At 40.0% G+C, this 19,009-nt stretch overlaps 1 protein-coding gene across 1 annotated transcript in view; it reads left to right on the top strand.

The window, feature by feature from the left end:
- The window catches only part of LOC148035968 (mitochondrial ATP-independent inner membrane protease subunit 2-like), a 36,437-nt gene extending 18,038 nt beyond the window's left edge, over positions 1 to 18,399 (top strand). The window contains exons 2-5 of the mRNA XM_087677951.1: positions 4,251 to 4,423; positions 7,728 to 7,911; positions 17,832 to 17,938; positions 18,033 to 18,399. Of these exons, the coding sequence (XP_087534077.1) occupies positions 4,251 to 4,423; positions 7,728 to 7,911; positions 17,832 to 17,938; positions 18,033 to 18,105 (537 nt within the window). The 3' untranslated portion in view covers positions 18,106 to 18,399. The remainder of the gene's footprint in view (positions 1 to 4,250; positions 4,424 to 7,727; positions 7,912 to 17,831; positions 17,939 to 18,032) is intronic.
- The last annotated feature ends 610 nt before the right edge of the window (positions 18,400 to 19,009 follow it).

Raw genomic sequence — 19,009 nt, forward strand, 5'->3', positions numbered from 1 at the left:
GGGATAAGGCTGATGGTATTGAGTTAGGAGATGGGTGTGGATGAGGATATCGATATTGGTAAGGCTTAAATTTTGGCCTTTAGGATATTTTGAGTCTGGGATTTTTGATTTTATTGTCATCTGAAGTTTAAACATGTTGATTAGCAACATGTTTATAACTTTGGAAACTTGTTTCATACCTTTCGTTTCTGACACCCTTGGCAACTATGCACGTGTGACACAATCCCATAGATTTTGGGCTACAACGAGTTTTCGAGTTATGAACTCTAGAGGGAGTAATTTGCACCATTCAAATTTTCCTTACTAGTGAGGATCGAGGAACATCATTGTTTTTCCTTGCCATTAATGAACCAAAACTAAATGAAAGCTGGAAGCAAAGCTTCCAACATGGAAAAGGGGTAAAAAGTATAAAAATCCTCTCAGAAGTCCCAATGCAAACAAGACTACTCGCTATACCAAAATTGTGAAGTGCTGAATCATTGGTGTGTAGCCAAACAATGGCTATCAATCCCTTGATTTCCATGCCCAAGCTAATTAGAACAGCAATTTAATATTGTACCTCCACTTGTAGTGTCTCTTTGAAGGTATGAGAGCAAAACTCCCCAAATATTTCCGTCTAATTTTAATAAATTGTAGAAGAAATAGAAGGAACCTTTGTAGCGCATTGCGGTAGACATGAGGAGGCCGTGATACCAGTTGATCCTCCCATGGTGCGAAAGGGCTGAGCGCGTATGAGATGCGTCTTATCGCCTTGAGCATAAATAGCTAAAAGCCAATGGAGAATAAACTTTGTGACCTAGAAGGGAGAGGTGGCACATCAAGTGTCTAGTGGTAGATGCATATACTCCGGCGGGGTAGGGAGCAAAGATGCATTGCAGCAAGCATCGGTGGGGGTTCTAGTGATGCCTGAAGAGGAGCACCTAGTGACGTGTCCATTTGCTTGTGGAAGTCATAGCACTGGAGTGTCAACCTATAAAAGGGTGGGTTTGTAGGAGAGGAAGAGAAGGGTATCTCTATCTCTTTGTGATGCAACGGAAATGAAGGGGGAAACTAGTAGATGATGCCGAACACTTGCGACTTGTCTTTTCCTTCTTTGATGAATAGGGTCTTTAGCTCTTTGAGCTCCTGTACTCTAATACCATGTCAAAAATGATAGGTATGCTTTGATACCATGTCAAAATTAGTGACTGTAGAGAGATTGTAGGGTTTGCAGGGAGTAACACAGATTGTGTATGGAAAACACTTAGAGAGAAGAGAAACTCAAAAACACAAAAAGAATACGGTGATGATGCACTAAATCATGCTTTGAGAAGAAAAGTTGATACAACAAAGCCAAAGCTCACAAGATAACTGCAGTGTCCTGTTTGAATCAGGCGGTAGCATCTGTGGGAAATTTGCACAATGAAGGGAGCAAAATGCAGTTCTTTAGGTTGTGGGCTATCGAAGTAATCATTGGAAGGTGAAGGATAACTGTTGAGGGAGCGGAGCGTAGTCCTTTGATGTTGTTAGAGATGTGGAACATGATCCCTTGTTGTTGAGGGAGCAAACCGCATTCCTCTAATGCTGGTGAGTGACTTGGGCAACAAAACGCAAATCCTAGATTGTTGAAGTTGTGAAACGCAGGGAGAGTAGCCTAGATGCCCCAAGGTTGATAATGATGATGCTAGATGATGGAAGATGAGTCGGACTGAAAAAATGGAGGTCCCAATAGCCTTTGTGATAGACGAGTGATGCCAGTTGATGGAGGAGAAGCCAGATTGCAAAAATGAAGATCCTAGCAGCCCTTGTGATAAATGAGTGACGCGGAGAAGGAGCTAGGTTGCAAAAACGTAGGTGCTAACAGCCCTTGTGATAGACGAATGATGAAATCACCGATACTTGGTGGTGATAGAGATCGTCGCTAGAGGCCAGGATGTTGATGCCAACGAGGAGATGATGATGCTAGGCAAGGAGAAGATCTCAATACTAAAAAACATAGGTGAGGGTGGAGCATATTGGAGAAGGGTGCTAATGCCAAGCAGATGATGGTGACGCTAGGTGATAGATGTTCCAAACCAAGGCTGCTTGATGAAACTGGGCATCTGAAGTAGAAAAGGAAGGATGAAGGTAGCCGTGAGCCACAAACTGCAATGTCCTATTGAAGGGGTGTGGGGGCAATGGAAGGGGCTGGTGAAGGGAAGGGAAGTGGTGGTGGTGATTGAAGAAGGTGGTCAAGAATGACTAAAGAGAGAGGTAGTAGGAGTGTGAAGAATAAATGAAGTGATGGCCTATTTGTAGACATAAGCTATCTAGGGTGGCGCCTACTAAAAAAGTGATTAAAATATGGACATCAGCTCTTGTTGGGGCTGTTAGTGTGAAACGTGAAATGAAGTGTGTGAATTGGAGAAGAGGTTTTCTCAACACGCCTTGGTCAAAATATCTGCAAAATTATTGCTTGACAACACAAACTCTAGGCGAATGGTGCCTAGCTCAACTTGCTCTTTGGCAAAATGGTAGTGAACCGCTACATGCTGTATTCGAGGGGAGATGATAGGATTGCGTGCAAGGGCAATGGCACTTTGGTTATTGTAGTAGACAACTGTAGGCGACTCGCAAGGGAATTGAAGTGTAGCTAGCAAGTTCCTCAGATAGATGACCTATGTAGTGCAATTGAGGAGAGTCCAATACTCTGCCTTGGGGGTTGTGGAAGCTGCCACCATCTCTTGCTTACGGTTGGCCCACGAGATGGGTGCCGTGCCCAAGGTGTAGAGGTAGCATCCATGAGAACGTTGAGTGTTAGGATCTCCTGCCCAATTAGAATTAGTGTACCCTTGCAAACATAAACCATGACCATAAGTTAGTCCAAAATTATAGGTACACCTTAAATATCTTAACACATGAAGACAAGCAACCCAACGAGACATTTCTAAGTGCATTAAAATACTAATTAAGAAAACTAGCCGAGAATGCAAGATCTGGGCTAGTATGAATGAACCAAAGTAATTTCCTTACAATAGAAGGATAGGTATGAGCATTAAAAAGTGGACTGGAGGTATCCTTATGCAGATGGATAGTGGGATCTAGAGGCTTGGGCATTGGCTGTGTCTGATTAGTGCAATACCGTTCCACCAGCTATAGGGCATACTACTGCTATGACAAAAAGATACTTTCCTCAGATCTGACAATCTCCAGTCCCAATAAATAAGACAACAATCCTAAGTTTGTTATTTGGAAGGTAGCGCAAAGTTGTGCCTTAATTTCTACTAGAGCTGCAAAATCTGAGTGAGTGAGTAGGATATTATCAACATATAGTAGGATATAGAATGGTATCCATGAGTCTGTAAGAACTCGCCCATCCTTTGGTACCAAGACTTTGGCGCTTGCTTCAGCCTATAAAGAGCTTTCCACAAGTGAAATACCTTGTTAGTCTGGTCAGTGAAAGAAAAGGCGCGAGGCTGCTCCACATAGACTTCCTCCTCCAAATAACCATTCAAAAAGGCACTTTTGACATCCATCTAATAGATTGGCCAACCATGGTGAGCGGCAAGTGCAACCAACAGACGAAACAATGTCAGCCAAGCAGTAGGTGTGAAGTTGTCTTCATAGTCAATGCCGTGCTTTTACTTGAAACCTTACACTACAAAGTGAGCCTTGTATTTGTCTAAAGTATCATGAGCTTTTAGCCTGAACCCTTTGCATTCTTCAAAGAATGTCTACAGGTATGCAAATACTGTTGATAATACTTTGGCTACGAGTAGGGGCAGCTAGTAAATGGGTGGATCCCATGGAGATACCTCTATCTCTAAGTCAAAGAAACCCTCTACTCCAACAATTTCTCATTAGTCACCTTTGGAGTCACAAAAGAAGAAGAATGGTAACTCACTCTTTGTCAATTGATGTTAATAGGCTGTGATTAATCATGGCAAGGCCATGTAAAAAGCTTTTCATTCTTCCAAACTTGTTTTAAATCAAATAATAATATGAAGATAATTGATGGTCATGTGGTGATGGTTGTGTAGTCACGACATTGTAAATTATCCCATTTTGAGCACAATACATTTTGACTTGTTTGGATTCCAGAATAAGCAGTAGTAAATCACTTATATTGTTCCTGTTTAGCCTTTGTTGTTTGAATAATAAAAAGGGGGGGTGGGGGGGGGGTTTCATCAAACTAGTTCTCTATTGTTTGCTTTGACGACCATTTCTTTGTTCTTCCTAAAATATTTTTCATTCATTCGATCATTCCATTTGTAACCCTAGTTTATGTTCAGCCTTATAAACATGGACAAATTTCTGGAAGGGAGCTTCAAGATCGGTTATGGAAGAATATTTTCCAGGAACGCATGACTTTTTCCAGAGTAATAAAAGGGGAAGCAATGGAACCGACCTTTTCTGCACAAGGAGAATCCTTACTGATTCGCAAAATACCATCTCCATCCTCAAGGTATGATCCACTTCCTTCAATGCGTTTTTGGGCAACATCATTTTTGTAGGTCTATTTGATGAAGCATGAAAGTTTAAGCAAGGGCATCATTCAATATATGAAGGCAAACATTATTGACATGTGGACTGCTACTTGTTTGTCACAATGTTAGTACTGGAATCATTTGTATGTGTATGGGTGTGTGCTTGCACTCATCGACATGGTCTGGGTTTGTGAGTGTTGCTGGACAGAGGCTACCATTAGATGAGAGCTTTGGGTCCCTATTTCTGACACACTGCAATTGATTATGCCATCCCAGTTACCTGTTTGCCTGTACCATTCATGCCATGCCTGTGCAAACCTCGTTGCTTGTGCTGTACTGATTGTAAAGGTGTTCAACTGAATTGGATACTAAACTGGGGTTGGATATCTTTGGGGGACAACTGTTTCTAAAGTTGAGTTGGGTTGTCTATTGATGGACTGTTGTAATAATGCTTGGTTCAGGCAGCTCAAATCTCTTTGGGATGGATTTGACCTAGTTTTAGGAATCTTTTAGAGCAGCCCTTTCTGATTCATGTATGATAGAAAGAGGTGATGATGCTGGCCTCTTGGCGTAAAGGGATTGGGCCTGCAGAGCCCAAAATGGACTGTTGTAATAATGCTTGCCTTAGGCAGCTCAAATCTCTTTGGGATGGCTTTGACTTAGTTTCTGGAATCCTTTAGAGCTGCCATTTCTGATTTATGTATGATAGAAAGAGGTGATGATGCTGGCCTCTTGGCATAAAGAGATTGGGTCTGCAGAGCCCAAAATGGATGCTATGTCTAGAGTTTTTAAAGAATGGAGTCCTACTAGTTGAACATGCTTCTAGTTTCTACAGACTGGAGGCTTCTTACTTCAACACTAAGAATATGAAAGCTGGCTCCTACTGAATTGTAGTAACCGACTTTTGTGTACATACAAGGAGATCGATTACTTGAATATTACTAGTGACCTACAGAGGGATTATTGTTTATACTAAGGCCTCTTTCTTTTTCTTTATTGATTTATCTGTTTGGGCAAATATGTATTCCATCTTGTGTAAGTAAATTGCAACTTTTAACAGTTTTAACAAGATTGTATTGAACTTCAGCTACTTGCTTTCAACCACACATTCATGCCAAATGTTGTGGCCTGATTTCGTTTACCTCCTAATTAGAGAATGTGACATTGGTATATTAGATAGGACGAGATGTATGACAATGGTGTTGCCAAACTTGCTCTCAACCATAGATTTACACCAACTGTTTTGGCCTGATTATGTTTACTCCTAGTTAGCTAGTGTGACATTGGGATATTAGTTAGGATGAGATATATCACAACGGCATTGCCAAAGCTAAGATTGAAAGTGGATTCCCAGAAAATTTCAATGTTGTGAGAGGCTACTTTGTTTTTATGTCTAGATCATAGAATAATTTGAAGACTGTCAAACAAGATAGCTTTTAAACAGTGAGTGAAGTGAATTATTTGCTGTATGGAACTTCATGCCCATGGGACAGTCAATATTGAAATGAAAATTCATAAAGGGTTGCGATATAATGATGCTCACTATACAAACTAAAGGAAGTGAAGATACAATGCGTTAATTGTCAATGTGCCGTTTATTGAATTTGGCTTGTAGAATAGTTTATAAATAGAGTCTAACCAAATCCAAATGGCACAGTCTAACGTACAGGTATCTGAGAAAGTTCTTGGAATTGAAACGCCCCATAATAGATGTCTGAGTCTTTCTTCTCATTGCAGGAATATGGGGCATTTGCTGCTGCATACAGCAACTCTTGCAATATTGGCCTCTACACCTTTAAATATGTCCTACTGCTTGATACCTGAAGCTCCTTTGATGCTATTCCAGACAATTTATGGTTATTGGTTATGTTTGAAACCTGATCTGATCTGCATAGGCATCAAACAACCATCAATCTATTTTTAGTAGGGGCAATTGAGACAAGGGGAAACTTTGGATAGTAAAATTATGCAGCTGGTTTCTGGGGTCCCAATATCCATAGTGGATGGTAGAGGATGGAGGCATGCTGATGATTCCCAGGATGATATGCAGCAAATCATCTGTGTCGCATGAGATTGTATGAGTAGAGCTAGATGCTGCCCCCATGATGGTTGAGGCTTTCTTCTAGACAGTCATATATTCATAGATTACATGAGTTGACTTCAACCAGGTACCCCTTGTTGGCACTACGCTCCTCTCCCAGTAGCTTGTAGCAGGAGGAGACATGGGATGTTGGTTTGCACAAACTAGTGTATGGCTGAAGGACCATGGCCTCCAGACTGATGCCTTACCACCATTCCAGTATAGTCTAGATGCACCCACCTTGCAGTTCAGTCACGCTGAGTTGAACCATGTGATGAAGATGGACATCATGCGGCAAGACATTGAGAGGACATAGATTTCCTTAGATCCACCACTGGGTACAAGGATGGCCTTCTACAATGAGATATTCTTCAGCTCTCTAAGCACGGCTTCATCATCATGCAAGGATACATGGATGTGCATTTGCCATTTGGGTTGTGCCATAGGCTGGATGTGGACCTCCTTACATCAACTTCAAGTTGAGACACGCAGATACTTTGGAGAGACATGAGAGGACAAGATATATTGGAAATGCCAGTTAGAGGTGGAGACAGAGGAGCATTACATGTGTAGATTGTGAGATATGAGGTCGCTACCACTACCTTTTCTATCAGGGGCTCGACCCCCTTCACAAGATCATGACCTTCCCTGACCAGATATGTCTTGAACTTTATCATTGGTAGCTATGAGTACACATGATGGTAGACAATAGACATTGAGAAACTTCACCTTTGTAACTGTTTCGACCAATTTAGACATTTTGGGTTTCATTTTAGTATCTGCTTCTGCTTTTTAGTGACACTGTTAAAATTAAGTTTGAAAATGCTCTTTTTCTTTAAAGTAATCTGTCTTGTCTTCATTATTTTGCATGCCAGTTTAATTGATTGAGCTTCTAGGATAATACAATACTAAAATGGTTGATGCTTCCATACTGCAGCCTGCTATTTTTAGTTATGTATCAATATGGGCATGCATAGAATTGTCACTTTTGACTTGAATAAGAATTTCCTGCTCATGACTGTCAATGGAATTAAGCTAAAAATTCTGGGGAATTTTTCCTTTCCTTGGTACAAGCATTCAAGAAGAGAATGGATATTGCTGAAAGTTAATATATAGGCTTAACAAAGGGTTGACAGTTTCCACTTTTTGGTGGGTGTTTAATTCCATTCTTTAAAAACTGCAAATTTGACCTGTTTCAACAGATCCATTTTTGTTGGAGATGTGGTATTATTCAAGGATCCTTGGGATCTAGAAACAGAGCATGTGCGCAGGGTGGCTGCCATTGAGGGTGATGAGATGGTGTCTACAGACAGAGATGATATTCCCTTTGAATTGGAAGAAGGGTTCTGTTGGGTTGTATGTGATAACAATGCTATAAATCCAACGGTATCCCTCATAAAACACTTTTCATTTCTGCTTTGGATGGGATGTATAAGTTTGCTTATAGTATAAAGGGTGTGAAAGTTAAAGGTTGATGGGAGACTTGTAGCTTTTATCCTCAACAATCATGTGCACTTCTTGCTTTAGTAGTAACAGACGTGGGTCAATTATTAGTCTATATGTGAACATTTGCCAAGGTTGATTTCTCAAGTGTGAACAGTAGTGGATTGTTTGTTGAACAGCTCCTCCTTCAAAAAGATGTGTATCTGCAGCTCAGCCTAAGCCAAGCTTTAATCTTCTTGAGTAGATGCTTGAGATAGAATCTCAGGTTATTTTAAGAAACAGTCTTCCAGTCCCAAATGAAGATTAGAAAAGCTTATGTATGATGAAGATGATGTAGAGTGATGACCACAAACTGGCTTGCCTCAGCAAGACAAATCTTTTTGAAGGCATAAAGTTGAGTCTTTTAAATACAACCGATATTTGATTATTTACTGATATGGATCAGTTTGTAGAATGGATATCATTCAGGAATGTCTTACAAACTATAATATCTGTAACATTCTATTTCTATCCTGTGCTTAATTCATGGCAACCAAAACAATTGTTGTGGAAGTCACCATTGAGTCTAGTCTCTATTCTTAGTTTGTGTGATTGTTAGTTTTAGTTTACATGTGCTTGTTGGGTTCTTTCCTCAAGTCACTTTTTTTTTTCTTGGTTTTTTGTTTTTTGGGTTGGGGGGTATTTCAAACTTCAAGCATAAGTGGAGAAGTGTGATACTGCCATAAAAAGAATTGATGCTATGCATCCAAAACAATTGTTGTGGAAGTCACCATTGAGTCTAGTCTCTATTCTTAGTTTGTGTGATTGTTAGTTTTAGTTTACATGTGCTTGTTGGGTTCTTTCCTCAAGTCACTTTTTTTTTTCTTGGTTTTTTGTTTTTTGGGTTGGGGGGGTATTTCAAACTTCAAGCATAAGTGGAGAAGTGTGATACTGCCATAAAAAGAATTGATGCTATGCATGTATGCATTTGAGTTTTGTTGATATCGTGTACAACAAAGGTTCACAAGTGTGCACTAAAAGTAGGCCACTTGACTCAAGTTAATTAGAGGTAAAATTTCAAGGAAGAATCACCTTGACTCTGTGCCATTTCGTTATTATCAGCTCATGAGTGAATTTGGGATGTGTTTTAGTGGGATAGACATCATTGAGTATTTTAGGTATTTTTAGTTGTCATTATGGCGATGATTTGGGCATTTATTGCTGGCCGACCAGCATGAAATGCTGACTGAACTGATCACATTATTGGCATATTTTTGGCCTTTATATCCAGGCTTCCTCCTTCATACTTTGTCACTCACCACTTGCAGATTCTAATGCAAGGTATTGTTGGAGAGAGGGAGCTGGTGCTAGTGCCCATGCAGCCAGTGACTCGCTGTTGTACGCTATTGTCTCATGTTTGGTATATGGATTCCATTTCTTGAGTATATCTATGAGTTCTCCTTTGCAGTGTTCTTGTGCTTTCTCTTTTCTCTCTCTCTCTTCTGCCTTGTGTTTAGCAGTTTATCTCAGCATTCTTCTATGTTCCCATTGTTGTATCCACTTCTAACATGGTATTAGAGCTTAGGATCTACATTTGCATTGCTGTCTCTTGCTGATTACTGATCAGTTGGGTGACCAGTTTTTGGGACTTTTCAGCCTTGCAATCTCTCTGCATTTTGCTGCTGTGATCACCTACCAAGCTTCATTGACTGCATCTAATGCTACTTGTGTTTACTTATTTTTTGCATTATTTTAATTGAAGTAGGAGTTGGATGCCATTGAGTGGAGTGGTAGTTGGGATATTGTGCGTTGACTTGTTCATAGGAAGGTGATTGGAGTCAAATGGATCTTTAAGACCAAATACCATAGTGATGGCACTTTGGATAAGCACAAGGCGCAACTTATTGCAAAGGGCTTCGCACAATGGCTAGGGGTGGATTTCCATGACACCTTTGCATCTACAATTGGGATGGCTACCATTAGGCCGTTCTCGCCTTAGCCAACCATAGGAGATGACCAGTTTATCAGATTGATGTGAAATCTACTTTCCTTGATGGCGATTTGAAGGAGGAGATCTATGTTGAGTAGTCTCTTGTCTTTTCTTGATTTGATGGATAGGTATATAGGTTGAAGAAGGCTCTTTATGGCCTCAAACAGTCTTCACATGCTTGGAAGGAGAAGATAGATTCGTTCCTCCAAGGAAAGTTAGTGTATTGGCGTTCTTCTTGTTGGGGGTAACGGTGCCTGTGCTTAGTTGCGTGTGTATTAGTTACGCTAATAGTACTCGCACACGTGTACACTACAGGTGGCAAGCACCCATTAGTATCATTTCATTCTTTATTCTTTCAGTGACATTTGAATAAGGGAAGGTCGGTCACACATTGTGACTATTGGAGTTTCCACATCCAGTCTCTCTTGCTTTTGCTGTCTTGCTCCTTTCACCATAGCTCTTACTTTTGCTTGCAAGCTTCCCTTCCACCCTTCAATTGGTATGAGACTTGAGATCGAGGAGCTCTTTCCTTCAGTTTACTTCAACCTAGACTTGGAAGCTTTAGCTCTTTATGGCTTCACCTTCCACGGTATGTGTCTAACCTACTCCACTTTTCAACTTGTTCCCTCCGCTTGAGATTTGTCCCAGGGCTACATTGGACCGTGCCCATCATTGAAGAGCCACCCTTGAGGCTAGTAGCAGTAGTAGGACCAGCAAGAACAACTAGTGTGATTCGTGCTTGGCTGTCTTGCCTTCCCTACTGCTCCATCTCACCTCATTCCCAGCTCAACATTGCTCTTGGCACTTGGGCAACCTCTTGGACACATCGTAGCATTGGCCAATTGAGTCTTGGAGCTCCCAATCTTTGTTATTATTGTATATAAATAGCAGACTGCTGTAACAAATAATCTAAAACAGTGCCTACTTAGAGATTATGGCTCCTGTATTGCTCTACTGATGCTCATTTGATATTGACACACCGGTAAATGTTCGATAATTGCTTGGAGATACTTTGTGGGCCATATTGAGCTCATCTGGGTTGGTTTGCAGAAGTTGTTTCATTGCTGGAATAATGAGAAACACATAATTCTATCAGTGATTTTATATGCCTATTGCCATTGGATGCTTCCTTAGCACTTTGGATGCTACACTGGTGTCTAACATTGATGTTACATGTTTGGTTGTGCTCATAACATGCTATTGAGTTGAGATTGAAGCTTGTTTTTTTTAACATTGGTTGTCATTCATTGTTATGGATGCTACTTGGATGCCACAATAAGAGCTTTGCAAACTACTTGGGTCCCGTGCTTTGGGATGTGTCATATGGATATTGGATGTCTAGATGCCACACACATGATATTTTAAGCTTCTTATGCTTGTTTGGCATTCGACCTTTGTTCCAATGGGTGTTGCTACTTGACACTTGGATGTTACATAGAGTACTTGATATTTGCAGTTGAGCTTGAGTGTATTATAATGAGATAGTGGAACTCATTGTGTTATGTATATACTCTCTTGATATGTATTGGATGCAGTTACCTTGTCGTGGATTGATTTGATCTCTTGACTTGGACTTGGCACTTATGTCTGTTAGTGTGTTGTCAGTGGTATTTATATGCTTTTGGGTTATGTATTGAGCTTTGTTCAGGGAGTTATACATCTGGCAGTTCTTTTCATTTATCTTTGAGACCTATCTTGTGCATGATGTCTATGCCTATTGCATCTATGGTTATTGACGCACTGCAGTTGTGACAGTCTTTAGTGCTGGTTGTTCCTGGATTTTTCATCTTGATTGCTCATAGTGGGTTATTGACCTATTGCTGTATTTTATTACAGCAGCTTGTCATTTCTGATCTATGCATTCTTTATGAGGGCAATCACCCGTTATTTGATAGTTTTTTGATTATAGTTTGTGGATAACTCAATCTTTTCTATTTACAACTTGATTTGGCAGGGGTTTTTGGGCTGATTTGTAGGAAATTACAGCAGCCTGTTTTTGCCCTTTTGTGCACTTGCTTGGTCTCATTATGGTTGGTGGTTCTCATGACAATACTATTTTCACTATTGAAAACTTGAATGGGACCAATTACATCTATTGGAAGATACAGATATGGCAGGTTTTAGTGCAGAAATTTCAGGTTAGACCACTAAAAAATGAGGGTGCCAATGCAAAAACATTGATGCCGAGGATTGGGCTGAATTGGATGAGCTGTGCAAGTCTCAATCATTTTATCACTCTCTAAGAAGGTTCACTACAATGTTGTGAATGACAATCAGATTGCATATTAAGATAGGTGACCATACGGAGAAGGTCAAGCAAGCAAAGAAGGCTCTACATGAGGTGTTTGAGATGACGGATATGAGCTGTCACGAGGACGTGAAAATTTGATGCTTTGCTTATGCTTAATTGACATTTGATTAAAGGATTAATCAAATGTGCAATCAAAAGATGCACATGTGTTACACATGTGAGGTGCAAGCTACTTTTTTTTTATAGTTGAAGGCCCAAGGACCCTGTGAAAAAGATGGGTGTCAAAAGCAAAAGTTGTAACAAGTTACACTTGTTAGATTCTAGGTGAATTTTGGTGTCAGTTTACCCCTAGGACCATTAATTGGGCATTAAGTGTCAGTGGTGATACTAGGGACTAGGCATTCATTAATGGATTAATGCTTGTCCAAGGGTCAATTAATGCATGGGACCACTTTGGGTTATAAAAGGCCTAGCCAATTAATTTTTGGATGGGCAAGGTCAATTTTTTGGACATGGATTAAGGGTTAAATTAATTTTCAGAATTAATTAATTCTGAAAATTAATTAAATGACTGAAAATTGCTGAAAATGGATTAAGAAAGCTGCCACTTGGCAAAACTTTCCCATGCAAGTGGGGGAAAGGCTAAATAGGGCTGAAGGGAGAGGGAAATCTCGTTTTTTCATTTTGGAGCTCTTGGAAAGAGGTGTTGGACTGTTGCTGCTAGCTTTTGGGGCCATTTCCCAGCCATTGGAGACTATTTTGGTGATGAAGATTACATATTCTTGACCTTGGGAAGCTGGCAATTGCTGCTGATGCACTTTCTCCTGAAGGTCAGAGTCTCTGATGCTCCTATTGTTGTTGGTGTATCCGTTTGGGGCTGGTATAGCAGGGCAGTAGCAGATTTTGATCAGTTCTTTGCGACAAATCTCAGACTATGCTCAGCCATTCTCGGCAATTCTTAGCCATTTGGAGGAGATCTCAGCCATTTTTGGTGGGCTGATTTGTAATTTCTGCAGTAAATAGTTTGACCACCCCCTTGAAATCCTTGCAATCGTCCTCGATTGCACTGTAATGTGTCAAAGCAAACAATATTGCACTGGAATTTTCACAAGGCATCATAGTCAACACAACATTGGCAGCTCCTAGCTAACTATCTCTTATGCTCACCATTTGCTGAAAATTTCCAGCCAGCATAAACATAGCATAAAGCTCAACAATAGTCGAGAATTGTTGCCAGAAACAAGAAGCTCAGTTATACTTAATCCATTTGCAATAAAAGCTACAGAAGCATCCCAAGGAGCACTAGTTTTGAAGCTAATATATTGTTCATTATCCAAGATTGAAGTGTGTATTTTAGTTTATGTGAATTTTATGCTTGCTATAAATATCGATTAATCAAGTTATTTTTCACTTGGTAAGTTTCCTCATGTTGAGTTAGATTAAGCCGTAGGCTCCACTCTTGGTGGTGCCCTTTTGTCAATTCCTTTAAGTTTCACTCTAAATCTTCTACTCTAAAAATATCTCAAATGGTTAAGAATTTAGAATAGGCGTTGAAGACAAAATTGTTCATTGCGAAATTTTGGAGCCTTTGATACGAACAAAATTCAATTTGAATAACTTTAAAAATAATCACTTCCTAAAATTTAATTGGTCGGTGACACTAGGTAATACCTAGTACATGTTAGACATAGCTTATTGTAACTTTTACCTTTGGTATCAATTGATATTTCGGAGTCTTGGGTTCCACATTGTAAAAAAATTAACTTGCACCTCACATGTGCATCACACTCACACATTTGATTAACTTTTAATCAAATGCTAAGCAAAGTAATAAAATTTCACGTTCTTGTGACAAACCATCCCCTTGAAATCCTTTCAATCGTCCTTGATTTCACTGCAATGTGCCAAAGCATCTGTTGCCACTATTGGAAATGCATGCGAGAATTGTAGTGAAACAACATGTGCACCTATTGCTTGACCATGCTCGTGTCCTTTGCTTTACAATCCACATATATAAATCATAACCATTGTGAGAAACATAAGGGATGCATCGACGTGCTGAAACCCAACACTGTTGTAACCATTGTAATGCATAAATTGAGCTTAAACAATGCCTCATAGCAATGATGTATCACATGATAGTCGTGTAAAGCATACATCAGCTGCAAATCACATGTCACTTATGGAATTATACTTCTTTTGCATGACCTATAAATGTACATTGCATATCATCTATGTATTCCATACATGCCTTGGAAATGTATATTACATGAAAATATATATTCCGTGTATTTCATACATGTCAATAACCTTGCAAATGTATAGTTTCAGAGCCTAGGTGCAAACATGCATACTAACCCACTACAACTAGTACCCTCAATAGTGATCCCAATGTTAGAAATACTGTCAGTATACAATACCCTTGATACAAACCAAGTACATCAGAGATCCACTATCATATTGGGATGTTGGTAATATTTGATTGGTCCAACAAGCATTAAATGGAGGTCACATGCTGACCATTCTCTTAAGACATGGGCTATTTGTTGTTGACCCCCATTGTACCACGCGTTGCCCATTTTCAGTCCAACCTTCCTCGTCATTGTAGTCTTCATCTCTTGCCTCCATTTGGCATCCTCACTGACGTGTACGAGCTACATGAAGGGGCTTGCAGGTGTAGGCTTGCGTACTCTATGTTCAGTTAGATTCATTCATCTGATTATATTGTACATCTTGTCTCCATTTTCTCTTTTGACTCATAATCTGTTCTTTTTTACTATGTACTTTGAGAGATCCAGCTATATTTGTAAACTTTGACCATTTGCGCACCTTTTAGGCCCCCATAATCTGTGGCATGCGCTCTCCTCAATTTAGTACATGTATTTGTGTAAGGCCATTCTCAAGGTAGATCTTCTTCCCCTAGAAGACTTTTCTTTTGGAGTGAAACTTTCTCCATGTTTCCAAATCAGCAAAATTAAGGGTTAATGCTCTATCTTGGATTGAAGCTTTGTCGTCTCTCCATGGACTCTCAACGATAGAAGTGTCAGGTAACCCTAGTTTCCCACATAAGACTTTTGGCATCTTGTTGGGCAAGGTCTCCGTGAGTTCCTTGTCCTCTATTTTGAAGAGGTTAAAGTGAAACTTTCTTTATATTTCCAAATCAGCAAACTTGAGGATTAATGCTTGATCATGGGTTGAATCTTTGTCGTCTTGCCATGCACTCTCAACAATAGAAGTGTTAGGTAACCCTAGTTTCCCACATAAGACTCTTGGCATCTTGTTGGGCAAGGTCTCTGTGAGCTCTTTGTCCTCTTTTTTGAACAGGTCAAGTTGGACTTTGTAAGTGGTGGTTTTATTTTTCAATTTCTCGATTCTTTTTCTCAGTGGAAGATATACCTTAGTGTCTTTTTTCTACAAGGTGAAGTGTTCTTGCATCTCATCTATGCCATCCATTCATGCTTGCATTTTTGTGGGTATTTCATTCTTCAGTCGTTTTGCATTGCTTCATCACACATAGCAGTTAAAGAAGTTTCTTTCATATTTTCCAATTTTGTTCTTGGATTTTGCAAACATCCCAAATTTGTTTACACTTTTATGCACATGGGTGTCCTTGATTTTGAAAGATGGTGGAGTATTTGTTGCTTTTCTCCCTTAGTGTGTGGCTTCTAGACGATGCTGTTGCCTTATGATGTTTGGGTGACCTTGCCATATATGGTTGCTAGTGTTTCGCACGTGCGCACACACACACACACACACACATAGAGAGAGAGAGAGAGAGAGAGAGAGAGAGAGAGAGAGAGAGAGAGAGAGAGAGAGAGAGAGAGAGAGAGATTAAGACTGATGTGGATAATATACAAAGAGCGATAGCCACATGGGACTTTTTGGCCCTTGCCTCGGGACTACACATTAATGCATCTAAATCGGCTCTTATCAATTGCACTGAGAGTGATCTCTGAGCCTTGGGTTGGTAAGGTGAGGTGGTACTTAAGGCTCTGTTTTTAGACACTTGGGCTACCCTTTGGGGATGCATGTTTCGCCTAAAGTGGTAATGGATTGGATTTACTTGGGCATCATGGATAAGTTTGTGTATTGGAAATCACAAGCTTGGCCTTTCCACGTAAGATTAAAAATAGCGCAGATAATCACGATGCCAATGGTTTCATATTAACTTTCCTTGCTCCCTTGGCTAAGGTCTTATTTAAGGAAAATTACTCAACCCATTCAATTTTTGCTTTGGAAAAAAGATTGTACATGGATGGCTTGGGTATCTTTTGGATCTCCTGACACTATGTTTGCACTCCCAAAAGAATGGGCAGTGGGGCTGTTTTGGACTTGGAGACCTATTAGGCAACCTTGGTCTTTGATTGCCAAGTTTTTCCTCGAGACTTGGTATTAAGCATAGGAACACCAAATTTTTTGTCTCATGGTGGCATGTGGTTAATGCTGTCCAACCTTTCCATCTTAAGTCTTTTGTGTTGTTTAATCATGTGGTACACTCGTGGAGATTGGTCCTTGTTAAATCTTCTTGGCACCCACCTCTAGATTGAGAGGTGATGAATTCTTTGAGAGTGGAAGTGTTGACAGTTTAAGGATGGAGCACCTGGGACTCGTCATCGTTGTTGATGCTCTTCTACTTGTCAGTGGGGCTATTATGTCCTTTAGATCTGTTTCTCGAGGCTATCACAATTTGTAAAATGCCATCTCGACCTCTTTATGGGCCATGTAGCCTCTTCCCTCTTTGGATGAGGAGGCCCCTTGGTAGGATTGGATGATTAATGGTCGGCTGCTTTTGGATCGTGCTTCAGCCAATCAGATATATCATTTGCTTATATGCGATAAGGACTGGTTTGCTCCAAAAGGCAATACCACTTGGCATCTCCAAAAAGGCCAAGCGAGGTGGAGATTTATGGTAATGACAGGTTAGCTTAACAAAACACCCTTCTGATCCAAGGTCTTCATTTGATGAATGTTGATTGTTGTGCTTCCACTTGTCTCTGCACTCTCCAAGCGAAGGATGTCCAATTGTTGCTGCTTCTTTTGCTAGATACCGGTAGAATGCCCCTGCTATTGGTTCCTTCCTTGTCGGATAGCGTGGAAGGTTTGGTCATTACTATCGGTCATTTGGTTCTGAGTGGTTGGGCTATTGATGCTTCCAAAAGATTGGGTCTTTGGACATCCCAAGTTTGTGGATCCTGTGCAGGCTGATATGAAAGTGCTCTTTCTCTTCTTACACTTTTAGGGTTGTTGGCATATATGGGTTAGGAGGTATGCATTCATCTTTGGTACTTCATTGGGAGTGCAGAGTCATATAGCCTGCTTGAAAGGACTTCTTCATTGGCAACTCGACTTGATTGAGTTAATAGATATCCTCCCTAGATAGGATTTGCTTGTTTGGCATGCTGCAGATTTTTCTGCCCCCCTCTAGTCACTTTGCTTTCTTTGTACTTTGTCTCTGATGTCTTAGATTCTATGCATGATGGCCTAGAGCCATCTTGTATCTTGTAATCATGTGATTTTGTTTTTTTTTTCCGTAATTAGTACAATTACCTTTTATGAAAAAAGAAAGACCTATTACAGAGAGAGAGAGAGAGAGAGAGAGAGAGAGAGATTGGTTTTATAATTTTATTTGAATGGTCAAAACAGAAAGCTGGAGACAGCAGATCATTTGGGCCTTTGTCCATGGAAAACATTATAGGTAGAGTTATATATTCAAGACGTTCAGCAGTCGATCATGGACATGTAAAAAATAGGTAAGGCTAACACTTTTTTGAATTTGGACATTTTCATAACTTGGGGTCCTACTCTGAAGTAGTGAGTCTGTTCTATATGGTGGAATGCCTGCAGTGATGAAGCCAATAAGATGGATTCACCTGTTTTGGCAGTGGAGCTTGATGTTGATGAACTCTCAAAGATGTAAACCCTTCTAGAGAACTGAAAGAATCTTCACAAAACCATTTGGGTCCTTCCAGATACGTGAGCATGTGTGTACACAGTAGGGCTTTAGACAGTAGAAGTATGGCAGTGTTGTCAAAGAGGACTGAAAGGTGGTTTAGAAAAACTCCAAACGTTTTGTAGCTCCATAGGTTCAGCTTTTTAACTTTAGCTAAGCTTGGCAGAACTCATGGATGTATTATATTGATCAGGTTGTGAAAAATTACTGTCATTGAACAATATTTTCTTCTCATTTAAGATTGAAATTTGTTGTGCCTCATTTCAAATTAGAGCACAGTTTTAAATGTACAGAAGTCTTTTCTAGCTAGTGGAGAAGCTGAAAGGAGCTGAAGTTCATAGGATCAGTTTTGCCATAACATGCATTTTTGGGCTCTCGCCAAATGAGCTATGGCCTTTCAGGCAACAATGGTTCTTCACATTGATACTTGTGAGACAGTAAAAAAAAAAGCACAGCTAGTAGTGTACTATATGTACAATAAAATGTGTGATATCATTTCAGAAGAAAGACGTCCGTGGCACAAAAGGAGAACAGTCATGGATGCTGATCTAAGATTCTCATATCAAATAGCTGATTTTTGAACACAGGGCTACTGATAAAAACAGCAAAAAAGCATGACTCTGCTCAAACAAGGAAAAGAGATGCACATTGGAATGTAGGATCTCACTTAAGAAGAAAGAGATGCACATTGGAATGTGGGATATCACTTAAGAAGAAAGATGTCCTTGGCACAAGACGAGACTAGTCATGGATGCTTATCTCAGATGCTCATATCAAATAACTGATTTTCAACATAAAAATGCTCTTGATAGAAAGAACAAAAAGTGGAGTGTGCTCAAACATGAAAAGAGATGCACCTTTGTCAATTGAA

The sequence above is a fragment of the Lygodium microphyllum genome, chromosome 5 (genome assembly GCF_053477565.2).
Source record: "Lygodium microphyllum isolate KBCC chromosome 5, Lygodium_microphyllum_v1.1.10, whole genome shotgun sequence".
Lineage (NCBI taxonomy): Eukaryota > Viridiplantae > Streptophyta > Polypodiopsida > Schizaeales > Lygodiaceae > Lygodium > Lygodium microphyllum.